General features: G+C 54.8%; 2 protein-coding genes across 6 annotated transcripts in view; one reads left to right on the top strand and one right to left on the bottom strand.

Annotated features, from left to right (window-relative positions):
• The first annotated feature begins 3566 nt into the window (after positions 1 to 3566).
• On the top strand, positions 3567 to 23943 carry SH3GLB2 (SH3 domain containing GRB2 like, endophilin B2). Of its 5 annotated transcripts, XM_074395439.1 has the most exons (13): positions 4156 to 4365; positions 8845 to 8986; positions 10198 to 10326; positions 17737 to 17870; positions 18119 to 18211; positions 19638 to 19649; positions 20353 to 20415; positions 21963 to 21986; positions 22406 to 22495; positions 22744 to 22844; positions 23153 to 23167; positions 23274 to 23514; positions 23829 to 23943. In XM_074395439.1, the coding sequence occupies exons 1-13, from the start codon at positions 4270 to 4272 to the stop codon at positions 23934 to 23936; spliced, it is 1248 nt and encodes a 415-aa protein (XP_074251540.1). In that variant the 5' UTR covers positions 4156 to 4269; the 3' UTR covers positions 23937 to 23943. The 5 variants fall into 5 exon arrangements, with proteins under 5 accessions (XP_010349051.2, XP_010349048.2, XP_074251539.1 ...); XM_010350746.3 differs by lacking the exons at positions 4156 to 4365; positions 19638 to 19649 and adding an exon at positions 3568 to 3836; XM_010350749.3 differs by lacking the exons at positions 4156 to 4365; positions 19638 to 19649; positions 20353 to 20415 and adding an exon at positions 3567 to 3836.
• Positions 23944 to 25463: 1520 nt separating this feature from the next.
• The window catches only part of NUP188 (nucleoporin 188), a 56839-nt gene continuing 54650 nt past the window's right edge, over positions 25464 to 27652 (bottom strand). The window contains exons 39-44 of the mRNA XM_039474950.2: positions 27374 to 27448; positions 27053 to 27292; positions 26813 to 26944; positions 26479 to 26552; positions 26220 to 26349; positions 25464 to 26075 (exon numbers count right to left, since the gene is read on the bottom strand). Coding sequence (XP_039330884.1) covers positions 25899 to 26075; positions 26220 to 26349; positions 26479 to 26552; positions 26813 to 26944; positions 27053 to 27292; positions 27374 to 27448 — 828 coding nt within the window. The 3' untranslated portion in view covers positions 25464 to 25898. The remainder of the gene's footprint in view (positions 26076 to 26219; positions 26350 to 26478; positions 26553 to 26812; positions 26945 to 27052; positions 27293 to 27373; positions 27449 to 27652) is intronic.

Here is a 27652-nt window from a genome sequence, read left to right as displayed (position 1 = left end):
GGTGCTTGCAAACTTTGAAACCCCAGAGGGCATGTTACAATGCTCTCTTAGCTCCAGTGCGTTTTCAGCTAGGCTCCTTGCCTTGTTACCTGCGGTGGCTGCCCTCAGCCAGTGAGGGCAAAGGGCCAGTATGACAGCCTTTTTTGGGTACCCACACTTGTTGGGTCCTGAGCTCTCATCTGGTGTCCAAGAAGATTGAGGTCACCTGGATACCTGAAAAATAGTGAAGGAGGAGAGTTTTATTAAGCAGTAGAAATGGTTCTCAGCAGAGAGGGGAGCTGGAGAGGAGATGGGACAGGCAGGTAATCTTCCCTTGAAGTCTGGCCGGCTCCTGCTGGCTCTTCCCTGTAGTCAAGCCATCTCCGCAGAGTTAAGCCATCTCTTCTCTGAAGTACAGCCATTCCTCTGAAGTGAAGTTGCCTCTCTCCAGTCAAGCCACTTCCCTCCCCTATCAGCTGAGTCTGGGGTCTTTATAAGTAAAGGATGGGAGGTCGGGTGGGCTGTAGGTAGTTTTGGAAAAAGCAACATTTGATTGATTAAAAGACTATTCAGAAAGAACCAACCAGGAGAGAGCAGTCGAACAAGGATGGAAGCTGTCACTTTGGGCCAGAGGATTCAGGCTTTTCAGCTCAAAGGCCGGGTTTTGCCAGGGACCAGACCTTGTCTGCCTGGTACTTCTCTACTTCCTGCTCTGTTAGAGGCATGCTGCCCAGCTTGTGGGATGGTCACCTTGCAGTCTGTACCTTTTTATAAGAAATAAAATCTTCTTTCCTTCTCTATATGTACACATCTTGTTCTTGTCGTTTTTTCAGATAAATTCTTGCTCCTGTTGCCCAGGCTGGAGTGCAATAGCGAAATCTAGGCACACTGCAACCACCACCTCCTGGGTTCAAGCAATTCTCCTGTCTCACCCTCCTGAGTAGCTAGGATTACAGGTATGCACCACCATGCCCAGCTAATTTTGTATTTTTAATAGAGACGGGGTTTCACCATGTTGATCAGGCTGACCTTGAACTCCCAACTTTAGGTGACCCACCTGCCTCAGCCTTCCAAAGTGCTAGGATTACATGCATGAGCCACTGCTCCTGGCCCATCTTGATTTTTAAACACTGGCTAAATGAATGATATAGTCAGCTATAAACAGATACTAGTAAATAAGTCCATGATCAATACAGACAAATAGAAACACATAACAAACACAGAAACAGAAACACAGAGAAACAGTTGATGAATTGCAGATGTGTGAATGACAAGAAAGTTGATGAAGGCAATATACACTTACTGGCCCAAGTACATGACAGGTGGGTCCAGGCAGGTGGAGTTCTGAAAGCTCCCAGGTGATTTAATGTAAAAGCCATTGACTTGTTGATCCAGAACCAGGGTTGGGAGAGGGACCAGGTCTGGATTTTGAACAAGAACCCAGGTGACTTGAGGCTCACCTGCAAACCCAGGCTGGGACAGGAGATAGAAACTGGGGTAAGAGGCTGGGTGTGGTGGCTCATGTCTGTAATCCCAGCACTTTGGGAGGCAAAGAAGGGTGGATCACGAGGTCAAGAGATCGTCACCATCCTGGCCAACGTGGTGAAACCCCGTCTCTACTAAAAATACAAAAATTAGCCAGGTATGTTGGTGCATGCCTGTAGTCCCAGCTAGTCAGGAGCTGAGACAGGAGAATCGCTTGAACTCGGGAGGCGGAGGTTGCAGTGAGCCAAGATCACGCCACTGTACTCCAGCCTGGTGACAGAGCTAGACTCCCTCTCAAAAAAAAAAAAAAAAAAGAAAGAAAGAAAAGAAACTGGGGTAAGTATAGAAAGATGAACAAAGCCAGGGAGAAGAAGGTACAGCTCAGGAACAGAGCTCTCCACTGGGTTCAGAGATGAAGCCAAGGCTGGGCACAGTGGCTCATGCCTGTAATCCCAGCACTTTGGGAGGCCGAGGCGGGCAGATCACTTGAGGTCAGGAGTTTGAGACCAGCCTGGCCAACGTGGCAAAACCCCATCTCTACTAAAAATACAAAAGTTCGCCAGGCGTGGTGGCGCAGGCCTGTAATCCCAATTACTCTGGAGGCAGAGTAGAATTTGGGAGGCAGAAGTTGCAGATGGTGCCACTGCACTCCAGCCTTGGTGAAAGAGTAAAACTACATCTCAAAAAAAAAAAAAAAAAAAAGATGAAACCTAGAGGTCACAGCAAGGAGAGGTGAAGACCAGTACAAAGCCTCCTCTCAAGACCTGGGGGAAGATATTTTCGGGCAGGAGCACCTGCAGGTCATCTCATTGCTTGGGGCTGGGTTCAAGGTTATCACATGTCTGTGCCTTCAGGGCAGTTCATTCTCTCCCCCTGACAATGACCCAATCTTTGACCTCCTCCTCTCACCACACAGGGGGCTCCAGGCTCCAGCCCCAGTACCCCCTCCCTTTGCATGACCACCCCTACAACCCTTCTCCAATTTGGGGGAGCCGCAAGACCTCCCAGGCTGACAAACGGCTGTTCCAGCAGTGGAGGGCAAGTCCCAAGCCTGTCTCTGGCTCAGTCACCAAGATCAGGGCAGAATAGAGGAGGAGAGGTCAGAAGGGAGGAGTAATCGTAGGAAACTCAAGGGAAACGGAGTGAAAAGGGAAGGAGGCGGTGTGAATAAAGAGGAGAGGAAGAGGCACAGATAGGGGAGAGGTAGCAGGCATGGGTGATGGGATGAGACAGCAAGAGAGGCCCATTTTAGAGACCTATTGCACAGATTTGTGACTTTGTCTATCTATTGCACACTTAGTGACTTTGGGAGGCTGCAGTAGGCAGATTGCCTGAGATAAGGAGTTCAACACCACCCTGGTAACATGGCAAAACCTTGTCTCTACTAAAGTACAAAAAATTAGTCGGGCATGAAGGGGGACACCTGTAGTCCCAGCCACTCGGGAGGCTGAGACAGGAGAATCTCTTGAGTCAGGGAGGCGGAGGTTGCAGTGAGCAGAGATGGCGCCACTGCACTCCAGCCTGGGCGACATAGCAAGAGTCTGTCTCCAAAAAGAAAAAGCATTGCATATTTCAAAATTGCTAAAATAGTACGTTTGAAATGTTCTCACCACAAAAAAAGTAGGTGAGGTGATGGACATGTTAAGTAACTTGATTTCATCATTCCACAATTTCATCATCTTGTAGGCCGTAAAGAAACACTTATTTATCAATTAAAAATTTTGAAAAGCATTCGTAAGATGGCAAATAATATGTAATTAAGGTGTGCACCTGCAATCATTTAAGAGCACATGTGTTCCAGTTTTAGTAATAATTGTAGTAAAAGGGAAAAAGAGGCCGGCCCAAGCTGCCGTGGCAGGCGCAGGGGGGCAGCAGCGAGCCACCACACGGCTACCTCGCGCGACCCTCGCCCCGCCCCGCTCCGGCCTGGCTCCTGCTCCGCCCCTTTAGCTCCGCCCCCGTGCCGTCTCTCCCCGCCCCTGTCCCTCCAGCCCCGCCCCCGCCAGCTCCGCCAGGCTTCCGCCATCCCCATCCCCGCCCTTTTAGCTCCGCCCCACTGCTGTCCCGCCCTGCCCCGGCGCCGCCAGCTCCGCCCAGAGGCCTCGGCGCCCCGCCCCCTCCGCCCCGCGGCCTCCGCGCCCCGCCCTGCGCGCTCGGGCTGGCTCTGAGGCTGCTGCGGGCCGGCGGGCGGGTACGCGGAGGGCCGGTACCCCGCAGCAGGTGGGCGGGGTGCGGGCGGCGGCGGCGGCGGCTGGGCCGGGGGCTGCCGGCTGAGCTCTGGCGGTGCGCGGCGGCCGTGCGGGCGAGCCATGGACTTCAACATGAAGAAGCTGGCGTCGGACGCGGGCATCTTTTTCACCCGGGCCGTGCAGGTGAGGCCTGGCTCCGCGCCGTACACACGGGGCCCGGATGTGGGGCGGGCGGGGAGCACCCTGCGGCAGACGCCTGGGGGCGCGAGGAAGCCCTCCCGGGCTGCTGCTCCCGTCCCCGCCGCGGGCGCACCTCTGCCCCCTTGAGTCCTTGCTGGCCAGAAGAGGGAAAGAGCCCTGGCGGCCTGAGCCGGGCCTTGGCCCCGCTGCCTGGGGCGAGGCACCGGTGCCCACCCTTGGTGCCGGTTGAGTTATCCCGTTCCCCTGGCGGCTGCCCAGCCGAAGAGGGGAAGAGGCACCGTCTGGTTCCTACCTCTCTGCCCTTTTCCAGCAGTGACTGGCGCCTGGCGGGGCATTTAGCGGCCTGGGTGCCAGGCCCAGGGACTCATGGTCCGCCACAACCCCTTCTCCGAGCCTCAGTCTCTGCACCTGTGCAATGGGCGGGTGGTGCCATGAGTCTCTCAGGGCCATTTCGCACACTTGGATAGTCAGGCCGGAAGCCAGCAGCTGTTTCCTTTCTGCTCCACGGGAGGTCTGTTTCCTTAGTCCCTAGGCCTGGGGGATGGGGAGAGGGCTGGGGTCTGGCTGGGAAGCTGTCCAAGCCCATGATGCGGAAATTGGAACAGGTCTTATTTGTTTAGGGGCAGAGAGAGAAACAGGCAACTCAATAACATGGAAAGACCTAGGATCAGGTGTGGGTGGAAATATGCCCTCCTGTGACCTTGGGGGAGGGGCCTTCACCTCACTGGGCCTCAGTTTCTCAATCTGAAAAATGGGATCAGTATTCCTGCTTCCCGGGACAGATGCGAGGATTCTGTGGGACCGTGCGTATGTGTGCTCACCAAAGGCAAGCTCATGATCGGTGTTAGCGTGGTTAGGATTGCACCTGTGCGGCATGTGACCTTGAGCAAATCACTTCTCTCCGAGCCCCGCCCTCCCCTTCTGTAAATCAGGTGTAACACCGCGGTCATGGGATTCAGTGGGATTCCGCAGGCCTGGGGCTGGCCCATCCCAGGTTCTGGGAGCAGGTCCTGTGGTGTCGTCCTTGCAACTGTTGTTTCTGTTGAGTACAGTTCTCCCCCGACTCTCAACCCCGAACTCCCCTCCCCAGGAGCCCAGACCCAGCCAGCAACCCGTGTAGCCATGTTTACTAGAAAGTGCTGTGTCCCGTTGAGGATTAGCATCCCCGCGAGAATTCACTCCTCAGCGTGTTCCAAGTCTGGTGGACGGCCCCAGCCCTCGTGGAGATGCCAGGATCCCAGAGCCCCTCGGATTGGACGGCCCCAGTCCATCTGGGAGGGGGGAAACCCACTCTGCTGTTGGTATGGCAACCACACTATCTCCCACATCTGGGAAGAACCTGATCTGCCAGTTTCCCTGCTAGGGCTGGGGCCGTGCTGCCTGGCCTGGCCAGGGCTCTCAGGGCCCAGGCAGAGCAGAGCCTAGGTGTGGCTCTGTTTGGTGTGGGCTGGCCCACAGGGTCATTGATACTGGAGTGGGAGCCAGCAGCCAGGCCCCAGCCTCGGGGTGGGAGGCAGGGAGCTGGGAGCTTTATAAATAGAGGCTTTCTGTGCTCCGCACGCCCACCCCCTGCTGCTGCCATCTTCCTGGGAGCAGCCTCGGACTCCAGCACCAAACCCCTTCCCCTTGGCAGGATTGGGGCAGAGTGGCTGGCCAGGGGACAGAGGGACCTGAAATGTGACCTGGCAGGAGAGGCCGCAGAGAAGCTCTGCCTGAGACCAAGCTGGTCTGGACGGGAGTCAGCCAGGAGGGATGGGAGAGGGGTTCTTTATGATCAGTACTGGGCTGCGGAACCTCCCAGCCCCTGCAGGTACTAGTAACAACTTGAAGAGCATCCCCGATTAGCAGGAAACAAGGCCTGGGCCCAGAGATGAGGCCCCAGAGGGCGGGATCCCTTTTGCACGGGTCTCTCTGGGATGGCTTCCTGCAAGGAGGGTCCCTAAACTATGCACAGAAAGTAGGGAGGGGCTTGTGACATTGGTCCTAGTGGCAGGAACACCTCGGATAAGGGCACTGAGGCAAGAAAACCTAAGGCATATTTGGACAAGATGCCAGTGGGGGTGGGAGAGGGCAGCAGGAGTGACAGGAGTAACACTGTAAGGAGTAATTGCCGTAACAGTAATAGTGGTAGAAGTCATCATCATAAAAGCCAGAGAGGTGGTGGCCTTGTCATCGTCAAGCCAGGCAGGCTGCAGCGGACACGCCCTCTAGTTTGGGAAAGCCTGGTAGAACTTTTTCCCTGGGTGGCCGGGGCGGTGGCTCATGCCTGTAATCCCAGCACTTTGGGACACCGACGCAGGGGAGTCACCTGAGCTCGGGAGTCCAAGACCAACCCAACCAACTTGGAGAAACCCCATCTCCACTAAAAATACAGAATTAGCCAGACGTGGTGGCGCTTGCCTGTAATCCTAGCTACTTGGGAGGCTGAGGCAGGGGAGTTGCTTGAACAATTTCTTTTCTTTTCTTTTCTTTTCTTTTCTTTTTTTTTTTTTTTTGTGATGGAGTCTCACTGGAGTGCAATGGTGCAATCTTGGCTCACTGCAACCTCTGCCTCCTGTGTTCAAACGATTATCCTGCCTCAGCCTCCTGAGTAGTTAAGCATGCCACCATGCCTGGGCAGTTTTTTGTTTTGTTTTGTTTTTTTGTATTTTTAGTAGAGACTGGGTTTCACTATTTTAGCCAGGATGGTCTTGATCTCCTGACCTTGTGATCCGCCTGCCTCAGCCTACCAATGTGCTAGGATTGCAGGCGTGAGCCGCCACACCTGACCTGTTTTTTTTTTTTGTTTTTTTTATGAGACGGAGTCTTGCTCTGTCACCCAGGCTGGAGTGCAGTGGTGAGATCTGGGCTCACTGCAACCTCCGCCTCCCGGGTTCAAGCAATTCTCCTGACTCAGCCTCCCAAGTAGCTGATATTACAGGTGCCGGCCACCACACCCAGCTAATTTTTGTATTTTTAGTAGAGATGGGGTTTTGCTATATTGGCCAGGCTGGTCTAGAACTCCTGACCTTGTGATCTGCCCGCCTCAGCCTCCTAAAAGCCCAGCCAAGGCTTTTCATTAATGATGGTGATACGTCCTGACATAGTGACTCATGCCTGTAATCCCAGCACTTTGGGAGGCTGAGGCAGGTGGATTGCCTGAGGTCAGAAGTTTGAGACCAGCCTGGCCAACATGGTGAAACCCCATCTCTACTAAAAACAAAAATTATCTGGGCATGGTGGCAGGCACCTGTAATCCCAGCTACCCGGGAGGCTGAGGCAGGGGAATTGCTTGAGCCTGGGAGACGGAGGTTGCAGTGAGCCAAAATCGTGCCACTGTACTCCAGCCTGGCTAACAGAGCGAGACTTTGTCTCAAAAAAAAAAAAAAAAAAAAAAAAAAGATGGTGATAATAATACTAGCTAACATGTATCAGCCCCATACTGTGTGCTGGCCAAATAGCCTGTGATTTAGATCCTGTGATCTGCATTCTCCAGTCAGAGGATCTCAGGCCCAGAAGGGAGACTTTGCCTCTCCTAGCCTTGGTTTCTTCATTTGGCAAATGGAATGAACACCACTCCCCTCAAAGGACTGGGTGGGCATGGTGCAGGGGGAGGGGCAAGGCTGAGCCCTTACTCGGGAAGATCTGAGTTTGGGGAGTGTGAGGAGCAAGAGGAGGTAGAGTCCGCCAGGGTGGGGGAAGAAGGAGAAGGCCGGGAGCAGCTGGCCCCAGGCAGGAGCTGAGGCCATACCCCTGGCAGCTGGGCCCTCGAAGCCCTGCCGGGAGAAACCCAAGCTCTGCTACATAATTGATGGCTGCTGAGCTCCTGGTGGCTGCCCAGCCCCCCGCCACTGAATCCGACTGCAGCCATGGATGATTCACAGCTGACCCGACTCCGGCATAGTCCAGGCCCTTGCTCAGCCTCAGTGGCAGCATCTGTGAAATGGGAACCAGCCCTCCGTGCGTTAGAGGTTGATGAGGTCAAGAGTGGAAACCCTCAGGGCAGGGCCGGCCAGCAGTGTTTATTGCTCCGTATGTTACTCCTGCAGGTCTTCACTCTGCCGCCACCTTGGGCAAGCCCTTTCCCTTAGCTGGAGAAGGCCTTGGTGTCCGTCTGGAAAGCGGAGACCTGGGTTTCTGGTTGTTCCTAAGTAGCCCCTGTGGCTTCTGTCAGCTTTGAGGAAGACCCATGGGGCATCCTGGGCCCTGGCTGTGCCCAGCTGCTGGCGGTGTGTCTGCCCACCCTCCCAGGTGGCCAAGGCCAACCGTTTGGCCATCCTCCCTCCCCGCAGTGCCCTTCCTTCCCAGATGTCTCTGTGCACATCAGCTCTGGGTACCAGTGCTTTCCATGGGGGAGTCAGGCTGTACCAGATCCAGCCTTTATGTCCACCCATGTCTTTTCTCTTCATCCTCATAACCTATGAGGGAGGTGGTGGTATTCCCTTTTTTCAGCTCAGGAAACCAATGCTCAGAGAGGCAGAGCCCCTTGCCCAAGGTCACACAGCTGGATAGTGGCAGAACTAAGAATCGAATCAGGTTTTCTGGACCTTGGGTTCTTCCCCTCCCTCCCCGGCGCCCTCTGCCTAGCAGCTCCCAGATGCCCGTGGAGCTCCCTGATAGCCCAGACCTTGCTCTGTGCCCCGTTTGTCCCAAGCCCTTTCTACCAAGTCTGCTCCTTCAGAGTCAGGCTCGAAGGACCCTAGGGCTGGCCTCCCCAGGGTTCCTCACCCCACTAAGTTGTGTGCCAGGTTGTGTATGAATGTGCATTTTTGTGGGGAGACAGTCTGTAGCTTTCACTGGATTTCCAAAAGCCGTGATCCGCACACTCTGGTCCAGCCACCTCATTTCACCAAGGGGCAAACAGGGAGGCCCTGCCAGGAACCCTCGGGCCGCTTCCTTGACCCTGGGGCCTGCCTGGGTTCCTGCTGGTGGGGAGGGGCAGTCCTCCCTCTCCCCACCACTCCCCTATCTCCTCCTGAGCCCTCCCCACCCCTTGGCCTTCCCACTGTAGTTCACAGAGGAGAAGTTTGGCCAGGCTGAGAAGACCGAGCTTGATGCCCACTTTGAAAACCTTCTGGCCCGGGCAGACAGCACCAAGAACTGGACAGAGAAGATCCTGAGGCAGACAGAGGTGCTGCTGCAGCCCAACCCCAGTGAGTGTGTGCCGAGCCTGGGAGGGGTGTGTCCAGGGAGGCCTGGCCTACTGTGGCATGGGTACAGCGGGGCTGCAGGCGGGGTTTCAGCTAGACTCTTGGGCTCAAGGCTGTTTAGGAGTGACAGTTCAAAGAAAATGGAAAAAATGAAAAAAAAAAAAAAAAAAAGCCAGGTGCAGTGGCTCACGCCTGTAATCCCAGCACTTTGGGAGGCCGAAGCGGGTGGGTCACCTGAGGTTGGGAGTTCGAGACCAACCTAACCAACATGGAGGAAACTCTGTCTCTACAAAAAAAAAAAAAGATTAAAAAACAGAAAATGGAAGACTCTGTTTTGGGCTGCCAGACACTCCAGGGCAGTGGAAATACTGAATTTTGCACAGAGGAGTTAAATGCCTGGAAGCTAAAACACACGTGGGAGAAGAGGCAGGCAAAACACAAACCTCGTTGGTCTCTTTCTTTTTTTTTTTTTTTTTTTTTTTTAAGACGGAGTCTTGCTCTGTCACCCAGTCTAGAGTAGCACAGTGGCACGATCTCAGCTCACTGCAACCTCCACCTCCTGGGTTCAAGCTATTCTGCTTCAGCCTCCCAAGTAGCGGGGATTACAGGCGTATACCACTACCCTTGGCTAATTTTTGTATTTTTAAAGGAGATGGGGTTTCACCATGTTAGCCAGGCTGGTCTCAAACTCCTGACCTCAAGTCATCCACCCACCTCAGCCTCCCAAAGTGTTGGGATTACAGGCATGAGCCACTGTATTTGGCCCAAACCTGGTCATTTTCAAGAGGCCAGCGAGGCCCAGAGATGAAGAGACTGCCCAGACCACCCCCAGGCAGGCCCCCAGGGTCAAGCACGAGCAACCTGCAGGACTTTCGGCGAAAGGAGGGTGGCTCTGGGTCATGCTGTGTGTCTGCCTGCAAATCTGCTCTGCGGCCAGATAACTTTGAGGGGCCAGGAGGAGGGAACCGTGCAAGCATGTATTACATTTGGTGATCACATTGCTAAGAGAGGAGCGGACGGCCCCGGCTTCCTTCTCTGTAGAGTGCTGGGTCCCTCACAGCAGTTTTGGGGTTGAGGTGGGCATGAGCAAGAGAGTATTCTGGAAGTCAGCAGGCCAGGTGCTCCTTGGGCACGGCCGGGTCTGGGTCTGTTCCTGTTTCATCTTTGGGCTTGGACTGAGGAGCCCTGTGGCTTTGGCTGCTGTCTCCCCACAGGTGCCCGGGTGGAGGAGTTCCTGTATGAGAAGCTGGACAGGAAGGTCCCCTCACGGGTCACCAACGGTGAGCTGCTGGCACAGTACATGGCAGAGGCGGCCGGTGAGCTGGGGCCCACCACCCCCTATGGTGAGCAGGCCTCGCAGCCGGGAATGGGGTCACGGGTGCTCGCTCTCATTCTCCCTCCCTTCCTGTCTTCCTTTACTTCAATAATTATACAAATAATACCTGAATTCGTTCTAAATGTAAACTCTCAACCTATGCAGAAAAAAGTAAAAACTGGAATCTTTTGTTAACCGGTTTTGGTTTGTGTGTGTGGTTTTTTGTTTTGTTTTGTTTTTTTAGACACAGTTTCACTTCATCACCCAGGCTGGAGTGCAGTGGTGTGATCTGGGCTCACTGCAACCTCTGCCTCCCAGGCTCAAGTGATTTTCCTGCCTCAGCCTGCCGAGTAGCTGGGACTGCAGGTGCCTGCCACCACACCTGGCTAATTTTTAGTAGAGACGGGGTTTTACCACGTTTGCTAGGCTGGTCTTGAACTCCTGACCTTAAATTGATCCACCTGCCTCATCTTCCCAAAGTGCTGGGATTACAGGTGTAAGTTACTGTGGCTGGCTTATTTGTGTGTATGTGTGTGTTTTTTTTTTTTTTTTTTTTTTTTTTGAGATAGAGTCTCGCTCTCTGGTCAGCCCAGGCTGGAGTGCAGTGGCACAGTCTCGACTCACCACAACCTCTGCCACCCAGGCCCTGGTTCAAGTAATTCTCCTGCCTCAATCTCCTGAATAGCTGGGACTACAGGCGCACGCCACCACACCCAGCTATTTTTGTATTTTTAGTAGAGACAGGGTTTCACTGTGTTGGCGCGGCTGGTCTTGAACTCCTGACCTCATGATCCGCTTGCCTCAGCCTTCCAAAGTCCTGTTATTACAAGTGAGAGCCACCATGCCTGGCCATTCATATATATTTTTTAATGGGATCATATTGTGTGCTATCCTGGAACCTGACCTTTTTTTGGAGACAGAGTTTCGCTCTGTTGCCCAGGCTGGAGTGTAGTGGCACAATGTTGGCTCACTCCAACCTCAGCCTCCCAAATACCTGGGATTACAGGAGCCCAACAGCACGCCCAGCTAATTTTTTTTTTTTCTTGAGATGGAGTCTTGCTCTGTCACCCAGGCTGGAGTACAGTGGTGCAATCTCAGCTCACTGTAATCTCTGGCTCCCAGGTTCAAGCAATTCACCTGCCTCAGCCTCCTGAGTGGCTAGGATTACAGGTGTGTGCTACCACGTCTGGCCAATTTTTTTGTATTTTTAGTAGAGATGGGATTTTACCATGTTGGCGAGGCTGGTCTTGAACTCTGACCTCGTGATCCACCTGCCTTGGCCTCCCAAAAGTGTTGGGATTACAGGCGTGAGTCACTGCGCCCGGCCCTGGCTAATTTTTTTTGTGTGTTTTTAGTAGAGGCGGGGTTTCACCATGTTGGCCAGGTTGGTCTCAAACTCCTGATGTCAGGTGATCCGCCCATCTCAGCCTCCCAAAGTGCTGTGATTACAGGTGTCAGCCATTGCGCCCAGCCTTGGAACCTGACTTTTTAACTTGACATCATATTACAGGTATCTTTTTCACTGAAGCATTTACAGAACCATGTCCATTTTTTTTTTATTTTTAAATTTCATCCAAGTATAAGCCATATATATATATTTACTTTTTTTGGGGGGACAGGGTCTCACTCTGTCACCCAGGCTGAAGTACAGTGGCACAATCTTATCTCACTGCAAACTCTGCCTCCCCAGGCTCAAGTCATCCTCCCACTTCAGCCTCCTGATTAGCTGGGATTACAGGTGTGAGCCACTGTGCCCTGCCATAAGCTATATATTAAAAAATGTGTTTAAGTGTATAATTCAATGTTTTTTAATACATTTACAGAGTTGTACAAACATTCCCACAATCTAACCTATTTATTTCTTTTTGAAACAGAGTGTCACTCTCTCACTCAGGCTGGAGTGCAGTGGCTCGTTCTTGGCTCACTGCGACCTCCGCCTTCCAAGTTCAAGCGTCCCAGGCCCTGCCTCAGCCACCCGAGGAGCTAGGATTACAGGCGCCCACCACCATGCCTGGCTAACTTTTGTATTTTTAGTAGAGACTGGATTTCCCCAGGTTATCCAGGCAAGTCTAGAACTCCTGACCTCTGGTGATCCACCCGCCTCAGCCACCCAAAATGTTGGGATTATAGGCGTGAGCCACTGCGCCCAGCCAAACTTACTTATTTTTTCTTTTCTATTACCTTTTTTGAGACAGGGTCTGGCTCTGACCCCCAGGCTGGAGTGCAGTGGTACAATCTCAGCTTACTGCAAACTCTGCCTCCCCAGGCTCAAGTCATCCTCCCACCTCAGCCTCCTGATTAGCTGGGATTACAGGTGCACACCGCCATGCCCTTCTCATTTTTGTATTTTTTGTACAGACAGGGATCTCGATGTGTTGCGCAGGCTGATCTCAAACTCCTAAGCTGAAGTGACCCTCTCACCTTAGCCTCCTAAAGTGCTGAGATTACAGGAGTACGCCTCCATGCCAGGCCAACAGTCTAACTTAAAGAACATTTCCATCACACCCAAAAAGTCCTTTGTGTCTGTTTATTGTCAAGCCCCCTTTTCACTCCCAGCCAGCCCACCACTAACATGCTTTCCGTCTCTGTAAGTTATATAAATGGAATCATATGATATGTTGTTTCTTGTTTCTTGCATTTAGCTGCTGCTTTTACCTAATTTTTTTTTTTTTTTCTGAGGCAGAGTCTCGCTCTGTCTCCAGGCACCAGGCGGGAGTGCAGTGGCGCTATCTCAGCTCACTGCAACCTCCGCCTCTCGAGTTCAAGCAGTTCTCCTACCTCAGCCTCCCAAGTAGCTGGGATTATAGGTGTGCGCCACCAGGCCCAGCTAATTTTTGTATTTTTTAGTAGAGATGGGGTTTCACCATGTTGGCCAGGCTGGTCTTGATCTCTTGACCTCATGATCCACCCACCTCAGCCTCCCAAATTGCTGGGATTACAGGCATGAGCCACCGTGCCTGGCTTAATTTTTTTTTTTTTTTTTTTTGAACAGTCTTACTCTGTCACCCAGGCTGGAATGCAAAGAAACTGTCTCAGCTCACTGCAACCTCCACCTCCCAGGTTTAAGCAGTTCTGCCTCAGCCTCCTGAGTAGCTGGAATTACAGGCACCTGCCACCATGCCTGGCTAATTTTTTTTTTCCCCCCAGTAGAGATGGGGTTTCTCCATGTTGGCTAGGCAGGTCCCAAACCCCGGACCTCAAGTGGTCCAGCCTCCTCAGCCTCCCAAAATGCTGGGATAACAGGCACAAGCCACGGCACCAGTCTAGCATAGTATTTTTGAGGTTTATTCTTGTAGTATATTTTGGGGCATCATTCCTTTTTATTGGCAACAGTATTCTTTTAAAAATAAAAGGGCCGGGCGTGGTGGCTCAAGCCTGTAATCCCAGCACCTTGGGAGGCTGAGGCAGGTGGATCACGAGGTCAGGAGATCGAGACCATCCTGGTCAACACGGTGAAACCCCGTCTCTACTAAAAATACAAAAAACTAGCTGGGCATGGTGGCGCGTGCCTGTAATCCCAGCTACTCAGGAGGCTGAAGCAGGAGAATTGCCTGAACCCAGGAGGCGGAGGTTGCAGTGAGCCGAGATCGCGCCATTGCACTCCAGCCTGGGTAACAAGAGCAAAACTCCGTCTCAAAAAAATAAAATAAAATAAAAGGATAGACCACCATCTTCCTTACCTTTTCACCACGTGATAGACATTTGGGTTCACTGTTTCTTGTGAATGTTTGAATAGGACCCTTGGTGGGGACATGTTTTCACTTCAAGTGAAATTCCACCGAGGAGTAGAGTTGCTGGGTCATATGATCAATTTAAGTTTTTAAGAAGTTGCCAAACTGTTTTCCAAAGTAACTGTATAATTTTTTATTCATCTCAGCACTGTGTTGTTTCATTTTCAGGTATTTGTGAATTTTCTTTTTTTTTTTTTTCTTTTTGAGACAGAGTTTCGCTCTTGTTACCCAGGCTGGAGTGCAATGGCGCGATCTCGGCTCACCGCAACCTCCGCCTCCTGGGTTCAGGCAATTCTCCTGCTTCAGCCTCCTGAGTAGCTGGGATTACAGGCACGCGCCACCATGCCCAGCTAATTTTTTGTATTTTTAGTAGAGACGGGGTTTCACTGTGTCGACCAGGGTGGTCTCGAACTCTCGACCTCGTGATCCACCCGCCTCAGCCTCCCAAAGTGCTGGGATTACAGGCTTGAGCCACCGCGCCCGGCATTTGTGAATTTTCTAGGTTTTCTTCTATTGATTTTAACTTAATTCCACTGTGCTCAGAGAATGTATGAACGTATTTTGTGTTTTTATTTTTATTTTATTATTTTTGAGATAGAGTTTCGCTCTGTCACCCAGGCTGGAGTGCAGTGGCGCCATCTCAGCTCACTGTAACCTCCACCTCCCAGGCTCAAGATTCCTCCACCCCAGCCTCCCGAGTAGCTGGGATTACAGGCGCACGCCACCACACCCAGCTAATTTTTTGTATTTTTTTTTTTTTTCTGAGACGGAGTTTTTTGCTCTAGTTACCCAGGCTGGAGTGCAATGGCACGATCTCGGCTCACCACAACCTCCGCCTCCTGGGTTCAGGCGATTCTCCTGCCTCAGCCTCCTGAGTAGCTGGGATTACAGGCATGCGCCACCATGCCCAGCTAACTTTTTGTATTTTTAGTAGAGACGGGGTTTCACCATGTTGACCAGGATGGTCTCGATCTCTTGACCTTGTGATCCACCCGCCTCGGCCTCCTAAAGTGCTGGGATTACAGGCTTGAGCCACCGCACCCGGCCAATTTTTTGTATTTTTAGTAGAAAAGATGGGGTCTCACCATGTTGGCCAGGCTGGTCTCAAACTCCTGACCTCAAGTGATCTGCCTGCCTCGGCCTCCCAAAAAGCTGGGATTACAGGCATGAGCCACCACGCCCAGCCCCATATTTTGTATGCATTGTTTTAATCCTTTTGAATTTATTGAGACTTGTTTAATGATGTAGCATATGGTCTATCTGAGGAATGTCCTAAGTTTCCTTGAGAAGATGAAATGTTATATTGTTGCAGGGTGCAGTATTGTATAGATGTCAGCAAGGCCACGTAGGTTGATGGTGTCGTTCAAGGCTTGTAGATCCTTGCTGATTTTGTCTTGTCCTCTTCATTATCAAGAGTAGAGTATTGAGGCCAGTCGTGGTGGCTCATGCCTGTAATCTCACCACTTTGGAAGGCTGAGGTGGGTGGATCACCTGAGGTCAGGAGTTTGAGACCAGCCTGGCCAACCTAATGAAACCTTGTCTCTATGAAAAATACAAAAAATTTGCCGGGTGCGGTGGCTCAAGCCTGTAATCCCAGCACTTTGGGAGGCCGAGGCAGGTGGATCACGAGGTCAAGAGATTGAGACCATCCTGGTCAACATGGTGAAACACAAAAAAAATTAGCTGGGCATGGTGGCGTGTGCCTTTAATCCCAGCTACTCAGGAAGCTGAGACAGGAGAATTGCCTGAACCCAGGAGGCGGAGGTTGCGGTGAGCCGAGATCGCGCCATTGCACTCCAGCCTGGGTAACAAGAGTGAAACTCTGTCTCAAAAAAAAAAAAAATAATAATTAGCTGGGCGTGGTGGTGCACACCTGTAATCCCAGCTACTCGGGAGGCTGAGGCAGGAGAATTGCTTGAGCCTGGGAGGCTGATGTTGCAGTGAGCTGAGATTGTGCCACTGCACTGTGGCCTGGGAGACAGATCGAGACTCCGTATCAAAAAAAAAAAAAAAAAAAAAAAAAAAAAGGATAGTTTTGAAGTTTCCAACTATTACTGTTGAATTATTTCTCTCATTGTCAGTGTTTGCCTTAGATATTTTGGAACTGTCTTAGGTCTGTACATTTATATTTGTGTATCTTCCTGATGAATTGATTATTTTCTCATTATAAAATACTATGCTTTTTGTCTCTAGTACAATTTTATCTTAAGGTCCATTTTGTCTGGCAGAAGCATGGTTTACTGCATACGTAGTGTACTTTTTTCAGCCTATTCATGTCTTTAAAGTGTATCATTGGATTTTTCTTTTTTTAGACAGTTTTGCTCTGTCACCAGGCTGAAGTGCAATGGTGCAATCTTGCCTTGCACCTCCGCCTCATGGGTTCAAGCGATTCTCCCGTCTCAGCCTCCTGAGTAGCTGGGATTACAGGCATGCCCCATCACACCCAGCGAATTTTTGTATTTTTAGTAGAGACAGGGTTTTCCCATGTTGGTCAGGCTGGTTTGGAACTCCTGACCTCATGATCCGCCCGCCTCGGCCTCCCAAAGTGCTGGGATTACAGGCATGAGCCACCGCTTGGCCTTGCCTTCACTTTGAAGGATGGTTTTGCTGTAGGTAGACTTCCTGGATGAAAAGTTTTTTCTTCACTTTGAATACATCATCTCACTACCGTCTGGCCTCTATTGTTTCTGATGAGAAAACAATTCATCTTATTGTAGCTCTCTTGTATGTGCATCAAACTATGTTTTTTCTTTTTTTAAAAAAGGCTCTTTCTCTGTCACCCAGGCTTGAGTACAGTGGTGCAATTATACAGTAGTAAGCTATGGCTTACTCCTGTAGCCTCAAACTCCTGTGTTCAAGTGATCCTCCCACCTGGGCCTCCCAAAGTATTGGGATTACAGGCACGAGCCAGCACGCCCAGCCTCTTACTGGTTCTTCACATATTTTTTCTGCCTCATTTCCTCATCACCTTCTGGCACTCCTATTACTCATATGTTGGTTCACTTGACGGTGCCCCATAGGGTCTGAAGTGCTGTTCATTTTTGTTACTATTTTTTTTCTAAAGACAAGGTTTTGCCATGTTGCCCAGGCTGGGCTCAAGCAGTCTACCCGCCTTGGCTTTCCAAAGTGCTGGAATTCCAGATGTGAGCCACTGCATCCAGCCCAGTAGTTTTCCTTGATTAAACGCTTTTCAATTTTTTTTTGCCTCGGTCAATTTCCAGAGTCCAGAAATAGATGTTTTTGACAATTGTTCGTTTTCTTTCCATTTATTTTATTTTCAAAGAGACGAGGTCTCACTGTGTTGTTCAGGTGGTCTCGAACTCCTGAGCTCAAGCGATCCTCCCATCTGGGCCTCCAAGAGTGCTGGGATTACAGGTGTAAGCCACCGTGCCTGGCGTGGTGTCCAGTTTTATTGACAGTTTTTTTTGGGAGGGGATTTGTCGAGCTCCTTCGACGTTCTGGAAGTCTAATCTCCTTTCTTCATAATGACTGTGTTATTTCGTATGTTGGCTGTCCCGCTGTTGGTTGGTCAGTCCCCAGCTGATGACTGTGCAGGTTGCTTCTACTTTTTCCCAGGGAGAGCCTTCTGCACTGAGCCCCCCGGCCCTGGCTCTTCAGCAAGCTCTTCCTGAGCCCTCTCCTACCACCTGGGGTCAGAGCGGCCCGAGCCCGAGCCTCTTCCTCACCCTTCAACTCTGGTTTCTCAGGGAAGACACTGCTCAAGGTGGCAGAAGCTGAAAAGCAGCTGGGAGCCGCGGAGAGGGATTTTATCCACACGGCCTCCATCAGCTTCCTCACACCCCTGCGCAACTTCCTGGAGGGGGACTGGAAGACCATCTCGGTGAGGGCCCTAGGACTCGGCTGCTTCCTGGCACCCATGGCAGTTTCTACCCCGGAGCCTTCACACACACGCTCTCTTCCCATACTGTGGCTGCAGAACTCCTGGGGCCTCCCCAGAGTGACTTTCTATCTCTGGGCCTCAGTTTCCCTGTCTTGACTTGCTAGTTCCCGGCGCCAGTCTTCCCTTACATGGCCCAGGGTCTCCCAGGGCAGCCCAGGGTCTCACTGTCCCCACGCCTCGCCCCGCAGAAGGAGAGGCGGCTCCTCCAAAACCGGCGCCTGGACTTGGATGCCTGCAAAGCGAGGCTGAAGAAGGCCAAGGCCGCAGAAGCCAAAGCCACGGTAGGTGTCCCGCCGGCCTCCGGGCCCCCAGGCTCTGGCTGGAGCCAAGGGGCAGGGCATGAGGGGACCTGATGTTTGGCATGACCTCTCCCTCTCCCTGGCTAGAGATGCCTGGCGGGGGGCTGCTGGGCTGAGCCTCTCTGTCCCTGCCCTCAAGGGAGCCTTGGTGGCCCCCGAGCTCTCGGTCCTGGGAAGACATTTATGGTGTGGACGGACCAGCAGTGCCCCCAGCTGGGTGCCGGCACCCCACAGCTGCCCTGCCAGGCAGCTGGAGTCTCCTGCATGCCCTGCCCTCCTAGATGCTCGGCTCTGTCCCTGGCTCTGCCTGGACATGGCACCTTCTTACTAACCCTACTACTTGCTGCTGAAACGTCAGGCCCAGGGTCTCTGTGCTCAGGCACCCCCACGGTGGTGCGGAGAACCTGGGAGGTGGACCGCCCACTTGCTCAGGGCTGTGTCTGAGGGACCCCATCAGGCAGCCCCATGAGATTGGATAGAGCTGGGGCCGTACAGCGCCCCCTTCACTCCCAGCTCACTGAGGCCTGTTCAGTCTGGCTGGGTCAATGGGACGCAGCCCGGGACAATGTGACCATGGCAAGGCCAGGATTGGAGGAGCTGGGCCCCCGCTCCTGCACCCTCCCGGCACACCAGGTTACTCAGGGGTGCAGGGCCTAAAGGCCATCTCACATTTGCAGAGGGAACGCCCAGGCCCAGGGCCTGCTAGGGAGATGTCTACCGTGGCTGCTGGCTGTTGGGCCGAGGGAGGCCAGGCCCAGCCTGGGCTCACAGCTGCCCTCGACAGTCCTGGGCTCAAACCTTCCTTGGGTTCCCCTCCCATGGTGTGGCCCGAGCCTACACGGCCCCTGGTGAGAACCGTGCGCAGGGTCTCAGGTCACTCAAATGTGTAGGCTCTAGATTGGAGGCAGGGGTACAGCTGGTACAATCTTGGGGTTGGCTAGGGTGACCTGTGCCTACTGGGATGACCTCTTCTAAGTCACCTGAATGAGTCAGTCTCCCCCGTCATTCAGGGCCATACAACATCTCAGAGTAAGTCAGCCAGAACACACTCTTTCTCCATCAGCCAGGCCAGGGGGCCTTTCCTGTCATTGCAGTGGTGTGACCTCTCCCTTGCCCGGTGGGCCTGGACAGCCTCACATCCTGGGGTTGGGCCAGGCTACCCTTTCTAGAGCGAGGACCTGGGCAGCCCCGGGAACAGCCTCCCAGAGGACTCTGGCCCTGCAGCTCCGTCCCCATAAGCACACACACGTCAGGACTCTTCAGGAGGGCCAGCTGTGTGGCTCCCTCTGCCCGGCTGCCTGGTGTCCCCTCCCACTGGGGCCTGGGGGGCCTGGTCCTGCCTGTGCTGTGGACTCACTAACTCTTTGTTTTTGTTCCTTTCCGTCCTGCTTTGGGTAACTTGGCTCAGTGTGAGGGAGATGTGAGTATACCTGCCCCACGCGCTGTGCTGCTTCTGGTCTGCCCATCTTGCCCGTGGGCCCACGATGCCGTGGCCAGCCCACGTCCTTGGGGCATTTTGCAAGCAGCTGGTCTCCCCGCCAGAGCCTCCACTGTGCAGGGCCTCTGGTGGAGAGGTGCCAGGCGTTGGGGCCTGTGAGTCAGCTTTTTGCAAATGTTGAACGCCTGTCACAATGTCTGCCCATGCCTCCATCTGTCCACCCTCATTGTCGGCGGGGGGGCCTGGCCCTCGATGCAGGCACGAGACATGTGGTGTGTGGATTCTGGGATGGAAAAGGCCATGGGGCGGGGGGTTGGGCTGTGTTTGGGGGACTCTAGGGAGGAGGGGACTGTGGCCCCTGGCAGGGGAGAGCCCTGCCTGTGGCTTGCTCAGGCAGCCTTGGCCATCTCCTCACCGCATCTGCTCTCCCGGCTCCAGTGCCTGCAGCCACTTGAGCCACTTGAGCCACTTGGTCTTTGCCTGGACTCTCCAAGTCCCTAGGCCCCCTCACCTCCAGGTGGTTGGAACCGGGAGAATGGGGTTTGTGTTGTGTCTGTATCACCCTGTCCCTGGGGTCAGGCCTTCTGGCATCTCCTTGTGCAAGACTCTGGGGTAGCCTCCTGGCCTCGACCCTTGCCATGGCCCAGGGTGACCCCCTCCCCCCATGAACTCTGTTCCCCGCCAGACGGTGCCTGACTTTCAGGAGACTAGACCTCGTAATTACATTCTCTCGGCCAGCGCCTCCGCGGTAAGCGCCCCCACCCCCACCCTACCCTCGGCCTCCTCTCTCCCCATGTCACCCCACGCCACTGCCTCTGACTGCACAGGAGCTAGAAGCCAGTGGGTAAGGTGGGAGCACTGCCATGTGCTCGGGCCAGTCCTGAGATGCTGGGGAAGGGCAGCGGCCCCCACTTCGGTCCACGTCCTGGCCCCTGTGCCCTGTGGCTATGGGGCTGGACTTGCTTCCCCCTGCACAACACTGGAGCTGGCTTCAGGGCCAGCCACACCAAGTAGCGTGGAGAACTCAGGGCGGCAGCTGTCCCATCCCCAGGCCCCTCCACCTCCCACTGCCTTTGAATGCCAGGCCCTGGGCAGGCCCTGAGGATAGAGGAGGAGGCCTGGCCTTGCCTTCTTGGTGTTCACAGACCCCTGAAGACAGAAGGCAGTGCTGGCCATTCCAGCCTGGATGGCGCCTGGGGGGCAGGAGGGCCTGAGGCTGTGCCAAGGCCCAGAGGTCCTGGAGCAGGGCATGTCTTGTCCTGAGGAGGCTCAGGCAGGGCCCCCGCGGTGGGGTTGGGGGGTCGGGGCAGGAGGTGGGGAGGACGGGATCATGGAGGGTTCGCATGTCACAGCGTATTGGTTTTTAAACTTTCTTGAGATGTCTGGTGTTTCCTGTCTAGTTTGGGGATTAGGCTACACCTCTCCCTCTTGCTTGTCACCACTGCTGCACCTTGTCTCTGCCCCTCTCTCTCCTTCCTGACCCGGGGGCGAGACCCTCACCTCTGTTGTGAGCATGCTGCCATGTGTCTTTTGTGAGTCATTCTGTGGCTGGGTGACTGTCCCTCAGGGCACCAACCCTAGTTGGGTCTCACAGCAACTTTCGTGTCCCTGGACAGGGACTTCCTAAGTGGCACGGGAGCCACACAGGCTGGCCACGTGCACTGGCGTGGGTCCGAGTTCCTTATTTCAGGCTGTGGTCTTGGGTCAGCTCTCTGGAAGTGGCAGGAGCGCTGGGTCTCCTGGTCGTGGCTGGGCAGGATCTTCCTTCTTTAGGGTCTGGATGCCACTTCCCACTCCTCCCTGTGCCCCATGAAAAGAGAAACATCCTAGAAGGTGGAGACTGCCCTGTTTTTCTTTTGCCATTGAGTCCCAATGTGACTCAGGCATGAGGCTGCCTTTCTCTGCCAGAGGACAGATAGGTTCGGTGACTGGCCCAGAGACACACGGTCCTGCCTCCCAGCCCAGAAGCCTGAGCCAGCAGTCAGGACGGGGTGGGGGCACTCGGTCTCTCTTGAGACTCCACTCAGGGTCTGGGCTGATGCCATAGAAGAAATACAAGCAGGACTCCTGCTGGCTGCACCCCTCCTGCATGAGGCATGTGACAGGGACTGGGACTGCCAGCCCCCATCTCCCATGCTGGGCCTCAGCCCAGTCTCAGCTCCTGTTTGGGAGGGTGGGGCAGAGGGGTGGTGGGGGCAAAAGTTGAGTCTGGAAGCTGGGGGAAGGCAAAGGCTCTGGGGTCCAGCTGTCCTCCTCTCCCCTCCCCGCTGGCCGGTCCTGTTGCGGTCTCCACAGCTCTGGAACGATGAGGTGGACAAGGTAAGCTGGGGTCTGGGGAGGCCGGGTACAGGCACACCTGCTGCTGTGGGGTCTGGTCCGTTTCTCTGCCCCACACCCACTGGGTTGGGGGGGGAGGGTTGCTGCTTTCCCTCCCTGGGCCTCAGTTTCCCCTCTTTGGGGGAACATTTGCTCCACAGTACCCTGTAGCACATAGTAGGCCCTCAGGATGCACTTGCTGGGTGTGTTTCTCCCATGGGTGATGGAGCGTCTGTCACCACGGCTGCCTGTGCCTGAGTAGGGCTCTAGCTTCTCTGAGATTGGGGCTCCAGGTATGAAGTCAGGGATAGACCCAGAAGGCGCTCTGCATTCCCAGGGGAAAGGGACAGGTGACTCCCAGGCAGGCTCTGGGGAAAGCTGGTGGGCAGTGCGGGTGCTCAGGGCTGCCCTGCCCTGCCTAGGCTGAGCAGGAGCTCCGTGTGGCCCAGACAGAGTTTGACCGGCAAGCAGAAGTGACCCGTCTCTTGCTGGAGGGAATCAGCAGCACTCACGTGAGTTCCGCCCCCGCCAACCTTCACTAAAGCCTGCCCCTCAGCAGGTGTGCCTGAACCAAAAGGACAGCAGGACTGCCCCAGAGCAGCCCTCGCAGAGCAAGTCTCACCGGGGAGGGTGGGGGTACAGGGGCAGGGCACCCTGGAATGCTGGAGCAAGGTCTGATGGAGGACACAGGTGGGGACGGAATCTTCTGTGCCGAGAGTGGCAGGAGGTTAGAAGTCGGCCTCTGGCCTCTTCCCCACAGGTGAACCACCTGCGCTGCCTCCACGAGTTTGTCAAGTCTCAGACAACCTACTATGCGCAGTGCTACCGCCACATGCTGGACTTGCAGAAGCAGCTGGGCAGGTGCGGCTGGGGCCAGCGCCACTGAGCGCATTGGGGTCCCATGGCCCCCAAACCCTGTCTGTGGGCAGCATGAGCTCCCATGGGCAAGTCCCGTGACACAAAACCAGGTTGGAGGGCTCTGCCGCGGAACCCACGCTGGGCCTAGGCACCTCATGTGTCTGAAGGTGGAGTGGCTGGCCTTGGTGACCACTGAGTCCCCTTGGGGACCTGAGGGTTTCTAGGGAATGCCTGGGTGGGGAGGATGGCAGGGCTCGGGGGTGAGGCCATCTCACCCCTCCCTTGCTTTGCTTCTCCCTTTGTGCTGCCAGCTCCCAGGGCGCCATGTGAGTAGCCAGGGCTGAAGTAGGGCTCCTGGGGCTAGGGAGGGGCCTTTGTCTCTGGGCTCCCTCCTGGGACTCCGACCTACTAAGATACACCCCTCCTCTCCAGATTTCCAGGCACCTTCGTGGGTACCACAGAGCCTGCCTCACCACCCCTGAGCAGCACCTCACCCACCACTGCTGCAGCCACTATGCCTGTGGTGCCCTCAGTGGCCAGCCTGGCCCCTCCGGGTGAGGCCTCGCTCTGCCTGGAAGAGGTGGCCCCCCCTGCGAGTGGGACCCGCAAAGCTCGGGTGCTCTATGACTACGAGGCAGCTGACAGCAGTGAGCTGGCCCTGCTGGCTGATGAGGTGGGCCTGGTGCCACAAGATGGGGCAGGAATGGGCTGGGTGAGGAGCAGCCTGGGAGCTGGGATCAGGCACATGGGGCCTGGAGGGGCCCTGGTGGGAAAGCGGGGAGCAGCGGGTTAAAGAGGGCACCACCAGCCCTGAGGAAGCGATCCCTGCTCTTCTGGGTCTCCGTGGAGAGGTGAGATGAGTGCCACCGCTGAAGGTGTAGCACATGCCACTGGCCATGGGGAGGTGGTAGCTCTGTCCCCACTTAGTCCTGGGGCCAGGTCCACCCTTGGTCAGGCTGTGACTCTCCTCTACTGCCATCTCTGCAGCTCATCACTGTCTACAGCCTGCCTGGCATGGACCCTGACTGGCTCATTGGCGAGAGAGGCAACAAGAAGGGCAAGGTCCCTGTCACCTACTTGGAACTGCTCAGCTAGGCAGGTTCCCTCCCAGGCCCCCCTGCCTGCATTCTGGCCTGGGCAGGAGAGGATGGCGCAGCCCTGCCACTTACCTTGTTCCTTGGTGACACAGCTGCTCAGGGTGGGGAGAATTCACCCCATTCTGTCCCTGCCGCTGGTCACCTAGCTGTGAGGGTGCCTGAGGCTGAACGGCCCCCGCCCCTCCCCTAGTCCTGCTTCTGACCTGTGGCTCTGGAGCCCCCGCCCCTGCCTGCATCCCCCAGAGCCTCACCCTCCCGGCTGCACTGAGCACCTAGGCCAGGGTGGGGCCGCCGCAGGAAGCCCCGGGTGCACTCGGCGAGAGCCCTGCCTTGCAGTTGCCAAAAGCTGCAGCAGGGGAATGCGGCAAGGCACACAGGGCTCTGGCAGCCCCTGGGGACTGGGCACTGCCCCTGGGAGGGGAGAGCCTGGCCAGGGCTGGGGTTGGGCCCGGAGCAGCATCTTCCGGTGCTATCCTCCCCCCTCCCACCCCTCACAGCTCAAGCCAAGTCCGGCGGCCGCAGCCTCCACCTCTACACTCACTTTTTATCTGGTGTTTTTACTTCTGCCTGTGTTTGCTTTCTAGCCAATAAAGCCTCCTCGTGTGCGAGCTACCTGGGCTCCTGTCAGGGCCTAGCCTGGACGATGGGAAGGGTAGCCTCGCCCTCTGCCCCACTCCTCCTGGGTGTGTTGACCCACAGAGCTAGTAGGGGCCCTGTGGCTGCCCCAGCTCTCGGAGTTGGGAAGTGCAGCCCTCCCTATCTTCCGTGAGGCTGAGGGCAGTGCTATTCCTGGACATGAAGCTGCACGAGGAACATTACATTCCTAAGAAAAAGTTTCCTCCCTTTGGATTGTGGAGTGGACTGTGGAATGTGCCTGACAGTTCAAGCTCAAGAAGTGGGTGGTCATCAGTGCTGCCTGCAGGTCAGGCATTTCACCCAGCACATGTCCCGGTGCCATGGATTCTCATGCAATCCTCACTGTCCACATTTCACAGATGAGGGAAGGAGATCATCAGCAAGACAATCACCTCAAGGGACCACAACAGGCAAGCGGCCGAGCAGGAACTGAAGCCCAGGCCAGCCTGATTCTAGAAACCCTAAGTGGTGGCTGTGTTTTAGATAGCCCCTAGCAGGATCTAAGATTCCAACTTCGGTCCTGAGAAGACCAACAGCTAGCAGGCCCCACTGCTGGGGCTCCTGAAGAGGGGATGTGGGGATGACAGGGGTGCAGGGCTATAAATAGGAAGGCACAGAGCTTCAAGAAAGGCGACGCCCAGAAATGAGCTCAGCCTACTGGACCAACAAAAGCAGGACCCGAGACAGGACCAGGGCAGGCCAAGGAGGGGAACAGCTGACACCACCACTCAGCCCAAGGACAGGAATGAGGGATGCTGAGTTGGCCATCAGTCAATACCCTGCCTCCCCTGAGCTACAGCCCTACTCCCAGGTGCCTGGCCAGGGGAGTCTTCTAGGTTCTGAGAGCCAGGTTGTCATCCCTGGGCTTTGAAGCTAAATATCACAGCTGTCTATAAACAGGATTTTAATATTTGTATAAATAGACCACAGTATTACCAAAAAACTGTTAAGGACAGGGCGTGGAAAACAGATTTTTGAAACCCGTGCACAGCGCCTCTCCTGGGCTGCTGCCTGTGCCGTCCGGCTGTGCTATAGGGAATGCTGGAAGGGCAGGAATGCTCCTCTAGGGGGCGTCTGCAGCGTGAGGGCCTGAGCACAGAAGACTCGGCTCCCCACGCCTGCTGTTGACCTCTTGATCTATTATAAAAATAACGTCAGCGGGCAGGTAGATGGAGTTGTGACTACTCAGGAAGGGGGTGACTGGAGGTGCCCTCCATCATATAGGCCCTGGCAGCCGGCAGCACCCCCACTGCTCAGGGTGCAGTGTGGGCTGGTGGAGAGGGGTGGGCTGGTGGAGAGGGGTAGGCGGGCACACAGCACTACCCTATCTTTGCACGTGCCGGACAAACGCCTGCACCAGCTGGATCAGAGGCTCCTGACTCTCAGGACTGGCTTTGGAGAGAGAGGTGGACTTTCCCTGCGGTGAGGGGAGGACCCCAGTGGCAGGGGAACTGGGGGCTCCCCGGCGGAAGTAGCGTGAGAGGCTGGAGAGCAGCGTGCTCTGCAAGAAAAAAAATCAGCTTGGTGAGGCTCAGCACATCTAGCCACTGTTCCCAACCCTTGGGGAAGGCCAGGCAGGGACCCCACAGGGATCTGGCCCTACTGGTCTAGCTCCCTCCAACCAGCCCTCCTTATCCATCCGTACCAACTCAGAGCTGAGCTCCTGCTTCATCCGCTGTTTGTCCCGGGGGTGCACAGCTGGGTCCCTAAGGTACCGCATCGCCTGGGAGATGAGCAGGTAGAAGCAGTTTTCCATGGTAAACATCAGGAGAGACCTAGGAGGAGAGGCAGGTTTTTGGCACTACTGCAGAGGGCCAGGCTGGCAGGGGCAAGCCATTTAGCCAAGAGACTAGTGAGCCCATGACTGCCCCAACCCCTCATCAAATCCTAGAAAAAGGGCTTACTTTAACGTCCTGGTCCCTTCTGCCTGTGTGCTGAGCCCCACTGCCTGGGTGAGGGGCTCCTTTTTCTTGTCCAGCTGAAGAGAAGCAAGGGTAAAAAACTAAGACGACATTAACAGCCCCACTTCCTGACAGCTTTCTACTAGCATGTCCTGTACTACGCAAATCCCATCAGTTACGTCATTTCATCCTCACGGTAATTCTCAGGGTGCTGTCATACTCAGTTTATGGAGAGGAGCAGGCTCAGGAGGCTAGGTACCATGCCCAAGGTTGGCTGGGAAGTGGAAGCTGCGGGAGGAGCTGGGGGAGAGGACAGCGGCTGACAGCACCAACTTACCTCTCCAAGCATGTTGAGGGCCACATTCACTGTGGCCAGAAGGGTCCCGAAGGAGGGGGCCACTTCAGAGTCAAAGGTGGGAGTGGTAAAGCTCAGGGCAAACAGGAAGTTGTATTCAGCAAGGTCCAGGGACTGTGAGACAAGAGCCATCAAGGTCCAGTTAAGGCCCCAGGTAGCTCTCCATGCACAGCAGAGCAGAGCTGTCAGGGGAAGTGGTGCTGAACCGGTGACAGCCAGTACCTGATCTAGCAGGATCTGGCAGACATCCGGGGTGAAGTGGCGCAGAGCTGCCAACGTCCTGCTGAGGATCTTCAGAAGACCGTACTGAACTGTGTGCAAGGCCCGCTGCTCTGATGCCTCTGTGTCGGCGGCAGGCTGCTTGGAGGAGGAGGAAGAGGAGGAAGGGGCAGCAGAAGCAGCAGACGGTGTCCTCTGGACTCGCTGGGCAACGGCCGAGGGGAGGCCATCCCCATTTTTGTTCTGGGGAGAGTCAAGAAATGAAGGTGGAGCTGGGAAAACCAGAGTGAGGTATCCCAGGCCCTCACGGTGCAGTACGCGTACCTGTAAGTAATGCTGCAGCATCTTTCGGCTGTGCAGGAGGGAGGTGCATGCCTGGCACAGGTAACCCAGGTTGACCTGGGAGAGACACAGCAGGGATATGAGGGGATTCTCTTGGCAGCAGCCCAGTCACCCAACTAGGTCAATCCAGCAGCTCTCCACGTAACACCCACGCGCTCCTTTCACTGCTGCTCTTCCCTCCCTCCCTCCCTCATGCTCCCTTGGCCACTCTGCAGCTTAAAGCCCTTACAGCCGCCAAGTACTCAGGGGCCAGCAGGGCTC

The sequence above is a fragment of the Saimiri boliviensis genome, chromosome 2, assembly GCF_048565385.1.
Source record: "Saimiri boliviensis isolate mSaiBol1 chromosome 2, mSaiBol1.pri, whole genome shotgun sequence".
NCBI classification, from domain to species: Eukaryota; Metazoa; Chordata; class Mammalia; order Primates; family Cebidae; genus Saimiri; species Saimiri boliviensis.
The sequence above is the reverse complement of the archived record's forward strand: the minus strand, read 5'-3'. Positions and strand labels throughout refer to the sequence as shown.